Source organism: Juglans microcarpa x Juglans regia, chromosome 1D, assembly GCF_004785595.1.
Source record: "Juglans microcarpa x Juglans regia isolate MS1-56 chromosome 1D, Jm3101_v1.0, whole genome shotgun sequence".
Lineage (NCBI taxonomy): Eukaryota > Viridiplantae > Streptophyta > Magnoliopsida > Fagales > Juglandaceae > Juglans > Juglans microcarpa x Juglans regia.
The window spans coordinates 17,100,166-17,120,432 of NC_054594.1; the positions used below are offsets into that span (position 1 = coordinate 17,100,166).

The 20,267-nt window shown below is 36.1% G+C and overlaps 1 protein-coding gene and 2 long non-coding RNA genes across 3 annotated transcripts; 2 read left to right on the forward strand and 1 right to left on the reverse strand.

Annotated features, from left to right (window-relative positions):
* Positions 1-1,405: 1,405 nt before the first annotated feature.
* On the forward strand, positions 1,406-19,915 carry LOC121256640. Its single transcript, XM_041157485.1, is given in 5 exon segments — positions 1,406-2,894; positions 2,979-3,274; positions 17,601-17,687; positions 18,017-19,079; positions 19,081-19,915. Coding segments are annotated over 5 exon segments (2,625 nt in total). The 5' UTR covers positions 1,406-2,306; the 3' UTR covers positions 19,672-19,915.
* LOC121256654 lies at positions 6,509-7,302 on the forward strand. Its single transcript, XR_005939041.1, has 2 exons — positions 6,509-6,714; positions 7,029-7,302. It is a non-coding gene; the product is annotated as an uncharacterized LOC121256654 (long non-coding RNA).
* On the reverse strand, positions 7,325-13,376 carry LOC121256649. The gene is made up of 4 exons (XR_005939040.1): positions 13,240-13,376; positions 7,919-7,921; positions 7,847-7,856; positions 7,325-7,335 (listed from the first exon to the last, which is right to left on the reverse strand). It is a non-coding gene; the product is annotated as an uncharacterized LOC121256649 (long non-coding RNA).
* Positions 19,916-20,267: the final 352 nt, after the last annotated feature.

Below are 20,267 nucleotides of genomic sequence, written 5' to 3' on the forward strand. Positions count from 1 at the left end.
CACACTGTAACAAACGTTCGAACGTAAATACAATTGAATCGTTAGAACGTTAAACTATACGTTCGAACGTACTCACGCTAAAACGAACAAACCTTTCGAACGGTAAAGCGACTAACGTTCGAACAAAGAACTTGCATTCGGACGCTCCTTCGTTTACATTCGAAATAACGTCCGAACATTAAACCCGCTACGTTTGAACATTTACGTTTACGTTCGAACAAATATTCGAACGTTTATTGTAATTAACGTTCGGACGCATTAACATTCGAACGTAAATATGATACGTTCGAACACGATATCCAACGAACGTCAACTTCTCTCATTCGAATGCCAATCGGTCGGGTATAACGTCTGAACGTTTGATTTTACATCCGAACGTGATTTTCTGTGACAGTTCATAACCGTCACAAAAAAAGGAACGTTCGAACGTTGTACCGAACGGAACACTTCCAACCGTCACTAAAAATATTTTTTGTGACGGTTGAACAGTAAACCGTCACCAAATGTTTTCTGTGACGCACTTTAGGTGACGGTCATGGTGACGGTTTCAAACCGTCACCAAATATGTTTAGTGACGGTTTGCCATTTTTTTGTGACAGTTGTCTCTGTCACAAAACACACATTCTGTTGTAGTGCTTCCTGGTATACTTGTTGTCAGACCACGGACAGCTCAAGGCCATGGCAATTTAGGCAACTGCCTAAGGCCCCTGCTGGTAAAGGGTCTCAAAATTGTGAAAAAATAGATAAAAAGAAAAAATGATAGACCGAGAAATGAGTAATGTTAGTTGCAAGTTTTAAATAGATAAATTATATATAATTTTTTTTTATAAAAAATTAGGTCTTACATATTAAAAAATAAAATATATTTTTTTAAATGCGGTCTATTGTTTTACAAAAAGATTGTATAGAACTTTCTATTTAAAGTTTCTACAGATCATTTCTCTAATATTATAGTTGTAAGCTCCCTGACTTGACATATGACTTTAGATTTATCAGCTTAACTAAGTTGTTTTTCACACTTTATATATCTTTCACTCTTTCTAACGCTTAGATTCTTTGGTTTCCATTTTCTTATTGAAATATTTTAATTTTCTATTTGCATAATATTATTGATTTTATTTGGCTATTCTTATGAATTTAGTCTCCCCTTAGATTCTCAAGATCTTAAGCTCTTTAGTGTATTTGAGTTTCGATAGCATCGTAATTGGAAGTACTATATCATATTTAAGTACGTAGTTAGGAATATTGTTAACTTTAAATAAATTTTAATTTAATTTTTATTATTATATTAAAGATAAAAGGGGCCTCATGATCTTAATTTTCGCTTATGCCTTATTTTATACCGAGCCGCCCTTACTGTCAGACATTACTTTCACAATATATTCGCAAATCACAAATATAATGATATATAGAAATGGCAGCGATATGAGAAAATTTCAGAGATCAAAGCTACTGATAGGCATATAATAGATGGGGTATTTGACTCACATTCACAGTTGCGGCATGCACAATGCTCGTGATGATGATCACTAGCTACTCTAGTCCACCCTCCTAATTACTCAACGTTTCCTTCGGTATATATAATAGTTATCTGATATTGGAAACTCTTATCTCGAGCCTTTTATCAGAGAGCAGTAGAAGAATCTGCAGCAGGCGATTTACCCGGATCAAATTATTAAGCAAGTAAGTTCATTTCCTTTCGCTTATTAAAACACATTAATTAAGACAGCAAGTCCATTTAATTAACCTTTCTTCTTTTCTGCTTTCCTTTTTCGATTTTTTTCGTTCTAACATACTGAAACATTTGGCCAGTTTTTTCTGTTCTGCAAAGCCGAATGAAAGAAAAAAAAAATAGATAAATAATAATTCCCACCTAATTCTCTAGCTGTTTTTCCACTAACCAAGGAATTGTTTAGTATTTCCAGTAAGTTCAGGTGATTTTTCCTTTTCTAAAGCCAGAATAAATATAAATAATAATTCCCACCATGAAAAATGGAACCTAAGCCGCAGTACTAGAAATATCACTCAGCCAATTGTATTGTCTAGGCAAAATAAATGGAAAAGAAGCACCTTGATTATATTTATATATATATATATATTAATGGAAAGGTTTGTCTTAGATGCATGTCATTTTTTTAATGGGAGCTTTTATAAAATTAGTGAAATTTGTATGCAAATACTTGAAACGGATCTTGTACTATGTCTCTAGAATATAAACGGATCTTCTACATTTTTATCATAAACTTGTTAATATTAGTGAGAATTTGTATGCTTTGTATTAGGATCAGAGAGTTGCACACAAAATCATGGGTAGAGATGCTCTCTCCACTCGTATTGAGGCTATTGACAAAAAGCTAGCTGGGACTCCAATTAATGCTGAAGAGAGTTCTATATTTAAAGTGCACGAGCTGTTACTCAAGATAAATGAGAAGGCATACAAACCCATGCTGCTTGCGATCGGTCCTTACAACGACCATGGCAAGGATGGGCATGGGTTTATGGAAGAGCATAAACTGAGGTATCTGAAGCAAATGCTTCAAAGGAGAAATGAACGTAGTGTGAAAGATTACATCAGTGCCTTGAGTGATTTGGAAGAAAGAGCCCGGAATTGCTATGCCGAACGCATTAGCCTGAAAAAAGATGAGTTTGTAGAAATGATGCTACTTGATGGGTGTTTCATTATTGAGTTTTTCCGAAAGCGTTTGATGCCGCATCTAAGGGATAAGCATGATCCAATCTTCCAAACATGCTGGATGCTTGCCATTATAGATTGTGATCTTATATTATTTGAAAATCAACTTCCATACTTTGTTCTTACTAAATTGTTCGAGATGAGTGCGAGGGACCAGACACCACTTCCTAGCCCATCCATACATCCTAGAGAACACACCATCAATTTTGAGCAAAACAATGAAATTACCTGTCTTGAAAGCTCAACCTCCATATATCATTCGAGTGTCCAGACCATTCGACTTAGTGATTTTGCCATTGATTTTCTCATTGGCTCATTATCAACATTTCAAGATTGGGATTTCATTGGTACTTATTCAACCGAAAAGATTAAGCATCTACTTTGTCAGACGGATATAGCTATTACTCCTCCACTCGCAAATATGGTACATGAGCATCTAAAGGTTGGAGCCAAATTCAAGAAGGCAGATTTTAAGCATCTACTTGATTTGATGCATACAATTATCAAGCTTTCAATACTTGAAATGGAACTACATTATGCCACAGAAAGTCAAGAGGTTGGAGTCAAATTCAAGAAGGGAGAGATATTTAAGCATTTGTTTGGCCTGATACATGGAGTTGTTAGTGCTTTACTTGCAAAATTGGAAAATATGAAGAAGGGCGATAAGAAAAAGTCAATATTTTATGCCAAAGAGCGTCCAGATGATCTGGAGAGGATTAAAGACTGGAAGTCAATACCATATGGAAATGAGCTTCATGACGCTGGAGTCAAATTTGAGATGGCAAAGAAATTTGAGGATAAATTTAAGGAGAACGAAAGCTGGAAGTCAATAAAGGATGGCATTGCATTTCAAGAGGCTGGAATTGAATTCGAGAAGGCAAAGAAATTTCAAGACTCTCAAAAAAGGCCGAATGAAGATGGCAAGTCCAAACTTTGTGGAATCAAATTCGAGATGATAAAGAAATTTATTCGCCTACCTTTTCTGAATAAGATTGAAAAGTGGAACTCAATTCCTCAAGGCACAAAGTTTAAAAAGGCCGAAATCGAATTCAAGAAGGCAAAAAAATATACGGATACAAAAAATATGATAGAGCCAAGACCTAATGCAACAGAGCTTAAAGAGGGTGGAGTCAAATTCATGAAGGCAAAGCAACGTACCACCTTTACCAAGTTTAGCACTGGAGTCTTGGAAATTTCGCCTTTGAGAATAGATGGCCTAACTGAAACTTTTTTGCGAAATCTAGTTGCATTTGAGCAATATAGTTCATACAATGATTCGAGGTACGTCAGCAACTATGTGTGCTTCATGGATGATCTCATTGACTCTTCAAAGGATGTTGAAATACTCCGTCGGAAAGGAATCATTGAAAATTGGTTGGGTGATGATGAAGTTGCTTCCACCATGGTTAACAAGCTTGCTTACTATGTCGAATTTTCACCCAGCAACTGCCTTTATGCTAAAACGTCCATCGACATGAACAAGCACTGTGCCAAACACTGGAATGAATGGATGGCAAATTTAAGGCACAATTATTTCAATAGTCCTTGGGCTTTGCTTTCAGTTTTGGCGGCTATTTTATTGCTCGGACTTGCAATTACACAAACCGTATTCTATTATTAATTAGGTTTTCATGTAGTGTCTTCATCTTATTGTTCTCTTAGTTAATGTAATATAATGTTGAGTTTAATAATATTTAATTTAGAAATTAAATGAGTTATATGGTTCCTCACCAAATCTTTTGTTTGAGCTACAAATCATCTTTTATTGAATAATAATGTGGAGGACACATCTACCTCGCATGCTTGATTTTTCATATTGCATGAGAATTAGCACTAGTCTAAACAGACCAGCCCCAGGGATAGTCATTGAAGTAGAACTTCGGGTCAACCCTAAATATTGAAAACCAATAGTTTAATGTATAATGATAAAGTTTCTTTGAAATAGCTAGCTAGCTTGTAGAATTTTCCTATACATGAATATCCACATGTATAGTGATAAAGTTTCTTGTTTCGTATTTTTAGTATTAGATGGAACTGTATATAGAGCAGTTTATAAAAGAATATTGGATTTTGGAGAACCCAGAGATGCCAAGATCTCATATCAACTGTTGTAGAATTTTTTTTTTTTTTTGTTTTTTTGAGAAATGGTATGGATATATTCATCATCAAGAAGGGGCCAAATGGCCGATACATGCAGGAATGTCTTCTAGATCTATGAGTACAACATCAGAATGTAGTGTGTGTTTAGCTAGTAATTGAGCTATCTCGTTGGATGCTCGGTGAACATGTTGTACAGACCAAAATTCAAAATGATTTAGAAGAATTCTCGAGTCCGAGGAGACGAGTCCAGCTGGAGTCCAATTCTCCTTTGTTCCCGTGATCTCGTGCATCACCTGCAGGTCGTGCCCTCAAGGATGATCTTTCGAAGGCCAATATTAGGCGCTAGGAGAATCGCCTGTTGAGCTGCGTATGATGATGCAAGATGAGGTTCTGAAAAATTGGAACTCTGCATCCTCATTGTAGCTATGAAATTGCCTTTATTATCTCTGATAGCCACTTCTATTCAACTAGTGCAATTTCGATGTTGGAAGCTAGTGCACCAATTAACCTTGTAGCAATCGTGAGGAGTAACCACCCATTGGGAGACTGGGAACCAAACCAGAGGAGTAGGCGAAGTGCAGTGTTGTAGGATTTCCAGCTGGTCTTCTGTTTAGACTGAAGAGATAGGGTCATGGGGTTGGTGAAGTTCTTGTTAAAAATAAAGTCATTTCTACGCTTCCAAATTTTCCAAACCACAACTAAAAATTCCACCAGAGTGGCCTCCTCCATTTCTGCTAGCATGGTAAATATTGACAGAATCAAATCCCACCAAATTAGCAATCTCTTGATCTTAGGAAATTTATTTTTAATTGTAATTATTTATGAAATTTTTCATTCAATTGTAATTATTTACTTTTTAATAGTTATCATAGAAAGACTAGGTCTCTATCTATATATTTTAGACGTCCTTACACTGTAATTTAAACTAAATAAAGTGTTCAATTCTTAACATGGTATCAGCCAAACAACGTTCCTAATCCTCCAACCTCAACGCCTTCCATGGCCATTTCCTCCAACCCCCCTCCTTCCCCATACCTCCTTCACCCATCTGATTCCCTAGCGTCATTCTCGTCTCTGGAGTACTCATTGGAGATAACTATCCCAAATGGCAAAACGCCATGACCCGTGCACTCAACGCCAAAAACAACTCAGTTTTGTTGATGGTACTCTTTCCCCACCCACCACATATTCACCAAATTATACTCAATGGAATCAAACCAAGGACATGGTCCTTACCTGGCTTCTCAACTCCATCAGTTCCTCCATCGCAAACTCTGTCGAATTCCATACTGACCCTTGTGACGCCCGGGTCTATAACCTTAAACGAGAGCTATCCTCCCTACACCAAAATACCACTTCCATCCATGAATACTACAACCAGATTAAACAACTCTGGAATGAACTTAGTCATCTCCAAAAATGCAGTGACCTCAAAGAATTTCAACAACAAGTGGAGGATGAACGAGTTTACCAGTTTTTACTCGGTCTTAATGACTCATTCTCTCAACTGAGAATCCAGATTTTGGCACTGGAACCCCTTCCCCCCATCACCAAAATTTTCTCTATTCTATTTCAGGAGGAACAATAGAGGCTTCTTCAAATCCGAAATACCCCATCAGAGCTTTAAAGCTTTGCCGCCCACTCCAGTGGCTCCCAAAGACCACCGTTCAAATGCTCGGAATGTGGCCGGAACGGCCACACGCGTGACAGGTGTTGGCGCCGCATCGGGTACCCTCCAGGACTTGAACCCCGCACGAAGTCTCCTCCATCTCTTCTTGGCAAACCACCTCCGAATCAGTTGCCGATGGCTCACCAGGCCTCTTCCTCCACTGCAAGCTCGCCAGTACCTTGTCTCACTCTCGATCTCTACCAAAAACTCTTGGATTTGCTCAGCCCATCAAACCCTTCCGCAAATTTCATGGGTAATGTTTCTTCCAATCTCTCTTCTCCTCAAGGCCGAACATGGATCATCGATAGTGGAGATAGCCACCACATGTGCCATGATTGGACCCTTTTCTCTGCACTTTCATCTCCTCCCCATGCGCAGAACTTGTGCTTACCCACGGGTGTTTTACTTCCCATTGAAGGGATCGGCACAATTCATTTGGCCGAATCCCTAACTTTATCTAATGTCTATTTTGTCCCTTTATTCCATTTTAATTTACTTTCTGTACCCCAACTCACCTCTAATAATACTTGTCTTGTCTTTTTTTCCTCCACTCATTGTTTTTTTCAGGACCCTCAGTCGACGAAGCTGATTGGAGCGGGTGAGCTTTGCAATGAACTTTACATGTATCGATCTCAACCCATCACAGCTCTTTCTACTCAGACTCTTGCTAATAAGATCCTATGGCACCAACGCCTAGGTCATTCTTCTCGTTTAAATATTCTCAATTTTTTCAATAATAATGCTTGTATTATTTCTGATTGCGATATTTGTGCTCGTTCGAAGCATACTCGACTTCCTTTTCCTTCAAATGTTAATAAAAGTACTTTTGCTTTCAATCGTATTTTTTGTGATATATGGGGTGGTTACCATAGTTCTTCAATTTGTGGTGCACATTATTTTCTTACCATTGTTGATGATTTTTCTGCTCCACTTGGATCTATCTCATGCGACATAAATCTGAAGCATATATTCATCTCATACATTTTTTTGCACTTATCCAGAATCAGTTCAACACCATGATTAAAATTATAAGAACTGATAATGGACAAGAATTTCTTTCCCACAAATTTCAAATTTATCTTCATGACTACGGGATCATTCATGAACGTACCTACATTGAGACTCCGCAACAAAATTTTGTTGTGGAGCTCAAACACCAACACCTTTTGAATGTCGCTTGTAGTCTCCGATTTCAAGCACATTTACCCTTAAAATTTTGGGACGAATTTGTTCTCACGGCCGCTTATCTTATTAACTGCACCCCGAGTCGTCTTCTTCAAAATAAATCTCCTTTTGAACTTCTCTTCAATATCCCACCAAATTACGCTCATTTACGCGTATTTGGATGTCTTTGTTACGCTCAAACTCTCCATGCTTCCAACGACAAATTCTCACCTCATGCCACCAAATGCGTCTTTCTTGGGTATCCTGGTCAACATAAAGCTTACAAGCTTTACAACCTAGAAATCCAAGCAATTTTTTATTCTCGTGATGTTACTTTTCATGAACAAATATTCTCATTCCAAACTGCTTCTTCTTCTTCTTCAGATCCATCACTACCCATTATTCCTCACCCCATTCCCGAACCCATAACTTCTCCTCCCCCCTCCACTCCTATTCCCGACCCACCACCACATCCACCATCTACACTCTCCATTCGTCCTAGACGCACCACCACTCGACCCGTATATCTTCAAGATTACGTCTGCCCAACCATTCATACGGAGTCCACTGCATCCTCATCAGCTGCATCAGCTTCAGGTATTGCTCATCCTTTATCTGCTTTTCTTTCCTATTCTCATTTTTCTCCTTCTCATCTTACCTTTTTAACTGCTCTCACAACATTTGTTGATCCTTCCTGTTATTCCACTGCCATTCGCCATCCTCATTGGCGTGAGGCCATGACTGCTGAGATCCGAGCCTTAGAGGATAATGCCACTTGGACTCTTGAGCCCTTTCCCCTGGTAAGAAACCCATTGGATGTAAATGGGTTTTCAAAACTAAACTCAAAGCTGATGGCTCTATTGAAAGGTACAAAACTCGATTAGTTGCTAAAGGTTACACCCAAGTTGAAGGTCTTGACTACCATGAAACATTTGCTCCAGTTGCCAAAATAACCACTGTCCGCTGCTTACTGGTAGTTGCTGCCATCAAAAATTGGGTCATTCAACAACTTGATGTCAATAATGCCTTTCTACATGGTGATCTTGATTAAGAGGTCTATATGACTCCACCACCTGGATATTTCCCTAAGGGGGAGACTCGTGTGTGTCGGCTCCAGAAATCTCTATACGGTCTCAAACAAGCCTCTCGCAACTGGTTTTTTAATCTAACCACTGTACTTCTTGATGCAGGTTTTAATTAGTCTCAGGCAGACCACTCTTTATTCACTCTTATCTCTCACACCAGCATCACTATTGTCCTCGTTTATGTAGACGACATCCTAGTTGCTAGCAATGATATTTCCCAGATCGATGTTTTCAAGAGCATTCTATCTGCACACTTCAAAACAAAGGATCTCGGCTCCCTCAAATATTTCCTTGGTCTCGAAGTTGCTCGATCTCAGAAAGTCGTTCGATATCCTGACTGATAGTGGTCAACTTGGTGCTCGGACAGCTCACTTTCCCATGGAACAAAATTTTAAGCTCGCAAATCGTGATGGCTCTCTCCTCACCGACCCTGGTGCCTATCGACGATTGGTTAGACGTCTTATCTACCTGACTATAACACGTCCTGATATTGTTTTTATAGTAAATATTCTCAGCCAGTTCATGATTACTCCACAAGATCCACAGATGCAAGCTGCCATCCGTGTTCTTTGCTATCTCAAAGGCAGTCTAGGTCAAGGTATTTTTTTTCTCATCATCTAGCACTTTGCATGTTACTGCTTACACAGACTCCGATTGGCCTAGCTGTCCCACTACTCGAAGATCCACCACAGGGTTCTTCATTCAGCTTGGCACAAGCCCTATTTCTTGGCACACAAAAAAACAGACGACAGTGGCACGTTCCTCCGCTGAAGCCGAATATCGCGCCATGGCAGTTACCACTTGTGAACTCACCTGACTGAAACAACTCCTCACAGATCTTGGTGTCTCTCATTCTAAGCCTATCAGTCTTTATTGTGACAATCAATCCACTCTACATATCGCTCACAATCCTATTTTTCACGAGCACGCCAAACATTGAAATTGATTGTCACCTTGTTCCTGATAAAATTTGGGCAGGTCTCCTTACAGCTGTTCACACCTCTTCTCATGAGCAAGTCGCCGACATCTTCACGAAAGCCTTGGGATAGGAACTTTTCCAACACTTTCTATGCAAATTGGGTATTACGGATCTCCATGCACCAACTTGAGGGGGAGTATTGACAGAATCAAATCCTACCAAATTAGCAATCTCTTGATCTTAGGAAATTTGTGCCTAAAGCTCCTTGTTGCAAATTGGTTAAGTGGATTAAGCCACCGTCGGGATGGTACAAATTGAACTCGGATGGTAGTAGTCTCGAAAACCCAGGATCTTGTGGCATTGGTGGGGTTATTCGAAGCGATTCAGGATGTCTTGTCAAGGCTTATGCCTGGTTTCAGTTCCAACAACAAAGCAGAACTTTTGGTGCTTCTTCAAGGTTTGAAATTTTGCAAGGTGGTGTTATCGTGGTGGTTGAGGGGGCGTTGTGGTGTGTGGTACCAAGAGGATTTTTGGGAAGAAATTGTTGGTTTGACTCGTTCTCGTCATTGCCGGTTTCAACATGTGTTCAGTGAGGGTAATATGGTGGCAGATTGGTTAGCCAAGGAAGGTGCCTAGGCGCCGACTTGGTTTTTTCTAATAATTGTGATTTGCTGCGGACTCTTTGTGATTTGCTCCGTTTGGATTTCTTAGGCCTTCCATCTCTAACAGTTTAGTTTATTCTGGTTTTTGTGGTTTTGTTCTAATAGTCAATAAATAAGTTTGACTTAGATTTGTTGTTCTTGGTTACGGGCCTGATGGGTTTTCCCATGGTCCTTTCTTGTTAACACAGTATTCCTCCATAAGTGAGAGCTTTATTAATAAATTTGGGAGATGTTCACTATTAGACATGTGACTTTCTACTCTTCTTAAAAAAAAAAAAAAAAAAAAATTGTAGACGTTACCGATCATTAACGTACAACATTAGTTTAGGATGATGTGAAGTAGTTATCTATATATTAAAACCATTGTTGCTTTTCTAGGAATTTTGATAATTGTGGGGAATGCCTTGGATTGGTTCATTTTGTTGTCTAGTCCGTGCATGCATGGGTGGTCCCTATATACAGCTTGGTTGAAACTTACAACTCATGACGCATCAACATTGACTATATATGATGATATAGAATATCGATTATGACAACATCTGAGTCAATTAATTAACTAAAATACGTACTGACAAAAACTAGATACTCAAATTGTAAGTTAATATTTATAACACAAAATATATTTAATCTTAGTGAACATGCATGGAAGGTCTTGAGGGTTTTGATAATTAGTAAATGATTCGGTCAGTTTTTTAAGAGTTTCGTTTTTATATTTTTTATAACCCTCAAATTATCTGCTATAAAACATATTTCTCCGTCGGAAATAACACACTTTGTATTAATAAAAGTTAATCACAGTATGTTCTTTAAATAAACTACTTTCAACATAATCCACATGATTGATATATGCAGTATATTGTCTATCCATTAATTAACCACATAGTGTGCATCACGTGGATGAGGCTGATCTAGATCATGATGTATTATTATAAATGATGTAGACTCGTGGCCAATAAATTAGTTAAGCCTTGACTTGCATACGACGTCGGAGCAATCGAAGAGTGCCTTTCCATAATATTGTAAATGATACGCATACGAGTGCTGCTGTTCTGTGAACATTTATATTTCAAACATTCATTTAGAATACTACGACGTTTTATCTACATGATAATATATGTCTCTATAGACACAAGATGATAAAAATAGGACAAGTCGTTATTGGATGGGCTAATCATGAAGGTTTATATCTAGCTAGCTAGTTGGCAGGACAGATGGCAAGTTTTGTTTTCTTCAAAAGAAATGTCGATAAAGTTTGAAAGAAAATGTCAAAGCATACTGTCAATTCTCGCCTCACGATAGCTAAAAATCTATGAATTATTGAGGCCCGATGTGTAAACTTGGATAATGAAATCACATCTCGTTTTATATTATTTTTTTATATCAATATTTAAATACATAAAATATAAATATTTTTTAATTTTTAAAATTTTAACTTTTTTATTTAATTATTAAAACTTCTTAAACGTACAAACAAATTAATATAAAAAATAATTCACTTTTCAAATTCTAAAATAAAAATAATATTAAAAATATATATTCCAAAAAGATTTTAACTTTATAATATTTTTATTCCATATTTACATATTTAATAAAATATTTAATTTTTATTATTATATTAAAGATAAAAGGGGGCTAAGTAAAAAAAAAAAAAAAAAAAATTAAAATAGTCAAGCGAAAATTTTAAACAATAACATTAGAACGGTAACTCTAAGGTCCAATTTGGATACAAGAAGTGTTTTATCTCATCTCATCATTATAACTTTTCTAAATATCCACACAAAATATAATAATTCATTCAGTTTTTCAAATCCTAAAATAATGATAATAATATTTTAACAATATTCAATTCAACTTTTAACTTTTATTTCAATTTATCTTATATCAACTCATTATGATACAGAGGCTACTCGGTTTGGATACACAAACCTATCTCATCTCATCTCATCAATACAACTTTTTCAAACTTCCGCAACAATAATAATATTAACAATTCAACTTTTTTAAATCTCAAAAAAATAAAAATATTAAAAATTATATTATAACTATATTTTATTTAAATTTTAATAAAATATCTCGTCTCATCGTAACCAATTAAACGAGACCTAAGAAGCAATTTATGTGCGTTATTTTATATCAAGCCGCCCGTGTCAGACATTGCTAGCTTTTACAATACATTCGCATGTATAAATTTCACATTTCAGTTTTATTTATTTATTTTATAATTTTAAAATATCTTTAAATATTTTTTTCAAAAATAATATTAATACATTAAAATTAATTTTTTAACTATTAATTTTTTAACTATTTTTTAACTATTAATACATGAACGATGAAAATAAAAAAAATAAATATATAGAAATGGCAGCGTTATGAGAAAATTTCAGAGATCAAAGCTGCCGCAATAATCCCAGATAGGTAGAAATGGGGTATTTGACTCACAGCTGCGGCACACATGCATAACGCTCATGATGATCAATAGTCTAGTCCACCCTCGCAAATCAACGTTTCCTTCGGTATATATATACATATACATATAGTTATCTGCATATCGTAAACTCTAATCTTGAACCTTTTTACAGAGAGCAGGAGAAGCAATTTGCAGCAGGCGATTTACTCCGAATTATTAAGCAAGTAAGTCCATTGCCCTTCGCTTGTTAAAAAACACTAAGACATGAGCAAGGCCATTTAATTAACCTTTCTTCTTTTCTGCTTTCTTCTGTGATTTTCTTCCTCTAACATACTAAAACATTTGGCCAGTTTTATCTGTTGATCTGCAAAGCCTAATGAAAGAAAACAACAGTTTACATAGCTTAGCGTCTCTACTTTTTAATATTCACTTTAATTAAATGGTTCTATTCTGCAACTAAGATTTTAGAGCTTCACAAAGAATTGGCTTATAAATTACGGGCCGCCTGATCCCGGCCAATAGCAATATTAGAATTTTCTACTCAATTCATCAGCTTCTTAATTTGTGATTACCCAATCAAGGTGCTTTTCCATGACTAACAAAGGAATTGCCTAGTATTTCCATTCAGTTCAGCTGTTTAATTTTTCCATTTTGAAAGCCAGAATAGAAAGATAAATAATATATAATTCCCTCGTGAAAAATGGAACCTAAGCCACAGTACTAAAAAAATCACTCGCCTATTGTATTGCATAAGCAAAATAAATGGAAAGGAAGAAACAACGACATAAATGGATGGATGATTGCTAGCTTAAGCACCTAATTGATTATATTATATTAGTGGAAAGGTTTGTCTTAGTGGATGATTGTAGACTCATGTGGCCGACCAATCGAAGAGTACCTTTCATAATATTGTAAATGATACGCATGATGCGAGAATGGTACTTGAATAGTAGAGAGAATAGTTTATAAGGGGGACCAGCCCGAACCATGAGTAATCTTCTTTCCTTAATTCGATCTTAGTTTGCTGCTAATTAGCAAGATGGGCGGCTTTCTCTGGTTGCGAAGGATCAATATATGATTAAAAATTAATTAACATCAGTGAGTTATCTACTAATTTTATCATTAAGACTGATCATGCATGGCTGTAAAACTCGTCCTTGAAGGTTGTTAACTAATTATCTAAGAGCGCATTTAATGGGTTTTGTAAAATTCATTTATATGTAAAACTTGAGAAAAGTAGCTCAAAATTGCTTGATCATCTATTTTCAAATTTATTTTTTAATTTGCTATAGTGTTTAGCTACATACAACATGAACGGTAAATAAGAAAAATGATACTTGCAGTTGTGAGTGTGCAAGTATTATGTAGTCGTTTTGAAAAAAAATGAATAAATATGAGATCCAAATGAAAAGAAATTAATTTTTTAATAGTAGACTCTATTCTTTTTCAAAACAACTGCACGGTTTTTGCGCATTCCACGACTGTATGTAGCATTACTCCTGTACACAAATGTAAAAATATTTTATTTATTTTTTCTCTTTCTTGTACTTTGTCTCTCACAATAGTTTCTCTCTGCTTGTACTTTTTTTCTAATAAATTATTAAATAATATAACATTTAAATGATGTAAAGAAAAAACAGATAAACTGATATTTGACATATTATAAAATTCAGTATATAAATTGAAAAAATGAATGTTGTCGATGTATTTTAAAAAACTGATACATAAATTATTGTGAGTGTTCTAATTTCATAAGATAATATTAATAATGATGCTCGTGATGGTGATGGTACTGATGGGACAAGTCGGTCGTCCCTAGATGTGCTAATCTTGAATGTTATTGTAACACTTCATATTTTAATGTATTTTTAATCGAAAGATTATTTGTTATTAATTTAAAAATTGATTCTTTTGTTTTAAATTTTCATATTTTAGAAGGTTTATTTTTATGATTTTTAATTTGTAAAAATTAAATTTGACATATTTCCTTAATATTAATAATTATTATGCATTTAAATTTATCTTTAATTTAAATTAATTTATTGTTGAGTTTGATTATTTTATTTTCATTTAATTAATACGTTTGAATTATTTTATTTAACTTGCTGTTTTGAAATTATTTCCGTTGGATCATTTTTTATGACCCAAAATTCAAAGATTAGACCTCATTTATTTCCCTCAATTTTTTTTTTCTTTTTCTTTTCTTCCTCTTTTTCTTTTTCTCCTCATTTTCTTTCTCCTCTCTCTTTCCTTCCCGCGCGCGCAATTCTCTCCCCTCTCCCTCGAGCATTTTCTTCCTCTCACCCAGCCCGCCGCCGCACGCTGCCGTGATCGACACCGCCCAACCCATTCGCTCCCCCACCGGCCAGCGACACCACCCCTCCAATCTCAGCCCCTCTCGTGCAGCCATTTGTTCCCACGCACGACGCAAGGCCGCGGCACCTCTTGTGTTCGCGCGCCGCCGTTGCGCCACCTCCGGCCACCATTTCTTCACCACTTCATCATCGACCTCCTAGCAACCCAATGGATCCAACCCCAGCTCCAATCCATCACCGGTGAAGCACATCCAACCCTATTTCCAATTTGGGTATTTTTGGTCTTCAACCACCCTTTGCGCCCCCACCTACGGCCAACCACCACTACCACTAGCTTCACCGACATACCTAAATCCTACCCTAGCAATCTCGGGTCTTGATTTGTCCCCGTTCGAAAGTGAATTTTTGAGACCCACGGCTACAGTGCATTTGGCACTGTTTTGTTGCTGCGTTGCCGCTTCTAGCACCTCTGTGATCTTTGAAAAATTATATTATAGCATTGTAAGTATTTTTCAAAGAACTCTTGTGATTTAAATGTATTTTTGCACTAACTCATTTCACTGTGATTTGGTTGATTATGCCGGACTGAGTCTGATGAGTAGGGGTCGATTGGATTGGATGATGGAGTTGTTGGTGTGAATGGTTTATGCTATGAGATTTATTGGCTGTTTCGGGTTTAAATATTGGTGTTTTGTGTTTGACGTGGGTTATGGTGGATATTGGTGATTTTAGAAAGTGATGATATATTTTGGGATTATGAAGATTTTAAATTTTGAGGAATTAAAATAGGTTATTTAAGAAACTTAGGCTTAAATATTGAAATACGTTATTTATTGGAAACTTACAGAAATTACGTGATTATTTTTATAGGTAACGATTTATAGTCGATTCGACATTTTTTGAGAAAATTTTTGAAAAGCTAAAAAGTCCAGGTAAGCGGGGTTCCTATGCTAGATTTGCATAAGAAGAAATCAACTGAGGTTGGTTTGTAAAACAATGTACATGTTGTTTTAAAAAGAAAAGGTGAAAAACAACCTCAGTATATGTTATGCATTCACTCATGAGATATGTATGAAAGATAAAAGAAATGTTTTTGACATTAATAGTGTAGACATGAGCAATATTTGACATGTTTCTGAAATATGCAAAAGAGCGAATATGATATCATTGAGACTTTTATGCATGTGATATGAAATGATTTGGATCTGTTTTTTATCAAATGGAAATAATATGAATATGTTTCACACGTGTTTTGATATAATATGGATATGATAAAACTTTGGCATACTTATATGTTCTGAATCTGATTCTGAATATGGTTCTGATACGATGATGCTGGTTCACGTGATATGGTTGGTACCAACATGATATGATATGATATAAGTGCACCCACTTTGGAAACAAAGTGATCTTTTTACGTATTCTTTCCTGTGTGCACACTCAAGGCTCCGAGATTGAAAAAGGGAAAGTTCACCATATGACACTGCATAGTTTGGCTATCGGGGATAGCAGAACCCTACCACGGAGGTTAAACATGGTATATGATATGACACGATATGATATGATATGATAAGATGAAAATGTTTAGTTATGTTATGCCAAAGTGTTTTTGAATATGAAACGGATCTTTAAATATGAATAGTTGATTTTGTGTATGTAAAGATTGAAAAGTCGCTCTGATTTTTTGATGACATGTTTTTCTAAGATCTGCATATAAAAATAAAATTTTTTGTTTCTACATACTGAGTTTTCTGAAAATGCTCATGTTTACATACTAGTATATGTTTTCTGATTACTGAGTTGTTGATAACTCACCCGTTATCTCCATAATATTTTTAGATGATTTGAATGTTCTAGTTGAGAATCAAGGATATGGAGCATTGGTGAGAGAAGTTAAGAATAATGGTTTAAGCATAGAAGGTTTATATGGTTATTGAGGATTTTCATTCAGTAAATTTGTGCTCTGATGATGTGATTTGTTGGGAGGTTGATATTTATATTAAGACTTTGTATTATCTTAGAATAGTTGTTTTGGAGTAATTGATGTAAATAAATAGGTATCTTGTGCGATAGAAAAAAATTAGAGTACGTACTATATGGATGGAAAAATGATTTTTAAGTGACATGGGTTAACTCTCCAGACCCTCAGGGACGGGACGTTACAGTTATTGCTAGGTAGCTAGTTGGTAGAGAACATTGAGTTTAGTTGGTGCAGATCATTTAACTCACTCTGCATCTTTATGTTGTTTATCCTTTTAACTTTTTCGTGGCAGCAGAGAGAAACGAAGGAAACGATCAACTGGATCAGGAATTTGACCCAAAGTATCATTTATTAATTAGTTATAGCGTCGAGTTGAGTTATTATTACAACTACATACTCAGCTTTAATTTTAATTTATAACATACTCTGTATTTGTAAGACTTGATAAGATTAAGGGTCATGATTTTGTCTAAATTAATAGAAAATGGTTGTTTTGTAAATCTTTAATAATTAGAGGGGATCGTTGTGACTTTTCAAATTGATATTTATGAGAAAGCGATGGACAATTTGAGTTACGTAGTTGAAACTTACGTTGTGTTTTCTTGGAGCAGATCGAACTCAGTCTGCATTTTTATGCTGTTTATCTTTTCAGCTTTTTGGTGATAGCAGCGCCGATTCAGAATTTAACCCAAAGTAAGTTTCATTACCTTCTTTTTCCTTGATTATATTATATCTAAATCATTTTTTTTTTTTTTTAGTTCAAGAAATTAATAAGTTATTTTACATTTTCTAATTATAATCTTGAACAACTCAAGTTGAGAATGGCAGAAAGAAGAAGGATATGCTTGTGATAAAATCTGAGATTTTGGGGAATAAACATCAAAATCTACTCATGTCAACGATCACTGTGGCTGTTGATGTTGTGTTTAAGAATCTTTATTATATTCTAAGATGCATCATGTGGAAAAGCTTGGCTTGAAATGCAATAATATTATCGGCAAACTATTCTCTGATATTTATAGACTAGGACAGATGCCTGCTGGTGAAGCTCATCATGCTCTCTCCGTTGACGAAAGATTGGCCAGCCTCAGTAGTACTCCAATTGATCGAGAGTGTTGTGTATTTAAACTGCACCGCAGTTTACGCCAGACAAATCCCGCGGCATATGAACCTGATCTGCTTGCCATCGGTCCTTATCACCGTGGAAAGGATCACCTTAGTTTTATGGAAAAGCACAAATTGATATTTCTCCAACGAATGCTTAAAAGAAGGAATGAGAACAGTGTAAAAAGATACATCACAGCCATGATAGAAAAGGAAGAAAGAGCTCGTAGATTCTATGCAGATCAGTTCCCTGAATTATCCAAAGTTGAGTTTGTAGAAATGATGCTACTTGATGGGTGTTTCATCATTGAGTTGTTCCGCATCCAGCGTGACGCACTCTTTGAATACTTTGAAAATTTTCCAATCTTCCAATCCGTTAAAAATGAACCAATCTTCCAAATCTTCCAAACAGATTGGATGATTAACGGCATAATGCGTGATCTACTGTTATTTGAAAATCAACTGCTATTCTTCATTCTTACTGAATTGTTCGAGATGAGTGAGGGTTGCAACCAGAAATATGATTATGCTCATTGTGAGAGCACAACCTCTGCAAATCAGAGTGAGAAGAACCAGACTGTACTACTTGGCAGCCGATCTAGAAAATCTAGCAAACACGTCATTGATTCTGACCAAAAACATGAAATTACTATTGATGAAAGCTCAAGCTCCAGGGATGTGAGTAAGAGGGTCCTGACTCGACTTCTTGATTGTGCCCTGGCATTCTTTTGTTTTGCTTCGGAATTATCACGTGGATTGAATGTCGATGGATCAAGTTATGTTTCAGACGCCAATATTAAGCATCTACTTGGTCTGATACATAAAGTTATGAGTCCTTCACCTAAAGGGCCAGGAGTACCTTATTCACCTAAATCAAAGGATCTAGTTGGTCCAAATGAGAATGTAGACCGGAAGTCAATACCTTATGCCACAGACCTTGAAGATGCTGGAGTCACACTCAAGAAAGCAGAGGAATTTAAGGATATGCTATATGCTATTTGCTCAGCTTAATAGGGAAGAGTGGAAGTTAATACCAAATGTCATAGAACTTAAAGAGGCTGGAGTCAAATTCCAGAACGCAGAGACGGGTAACTTGTTTCACATAAAGTTCAACAATGGTGTAATGGAAATTCTGCCTTTGAATATTGTAGATAACACAGAGTCAGTCTTTCGAAATCTAATTGCCTATGAGCAACATAGTCAACATATTGATCTCAAGTATGTTACTGACTTTGCAACCCTCATGGATTATCTGATTGACACTCCAAAAGATGTTGAATTAATTCGCCGGAATGGAATAATTAATAATTGGATGGGTGACGATAAAGTTGTTTCCAACATGTTCAACAGATTTTGTAGCTACACCCAATTTAGCAGGGACTTCTATTATGCTGACATTATCAAGGAAGTGAACAAGCATTGTGACAGACGCTGGAATGTATGGAAGGCAAAATTAAGACGTGATTATTTCAACAGTCCTTGGACATTGCTTTCAGTTCTAGCGGCTATCTTATTGCTTCTACTAGCAATTGCACAAACCGTATTTTCCATTCTTTCTTATGTTTTCAAGTGAGTCATTACTTTTACTAGTGTTTGATCTTCTTAGTTGTTGTTATGTTTTCATTACGTACGTGGCTGCTCAGGAAATCTTCTCTCTTGAGCTTCCAAAATCATCTTTTGTTGAATATTGGAAGGATTAATTGTCATGGAAACCAAATCAGGGGCTGCATCTTTGCTTACTTTTTCGACTTTAATTTTCGGGATGTAACTCTATCATGTTCATCTATTTGAATATTGCAGCTTCTGATATTTATCCATTTGGCTTCCTCACTTCTTAATTATTCTATTTTACTTTTTCATGCGTCTTGGTTGGATCAACAACGAAGACTGCTGCTCCTCCTCCTACTACTACTACTAATAATAATAATAATAATAATAATAATAATGTGCATGTGCATAGGCAACAGGGAGGAAAAATCAACCAACTTCGAATAATTGAAAAAAAATGGAGTCCTTGAAACCCCCGTAGGAGCAAAGTGATACATGCCGATCGAGGGTATGCAAGTGCATAGAAAATTGGACGGCGAAAGCCAGACCACGGGCCGATTTGCTTGCATAAGTTTGCAAATAACATATTACTATTCTGTGATTCTATTGCCTCCAGGCTCC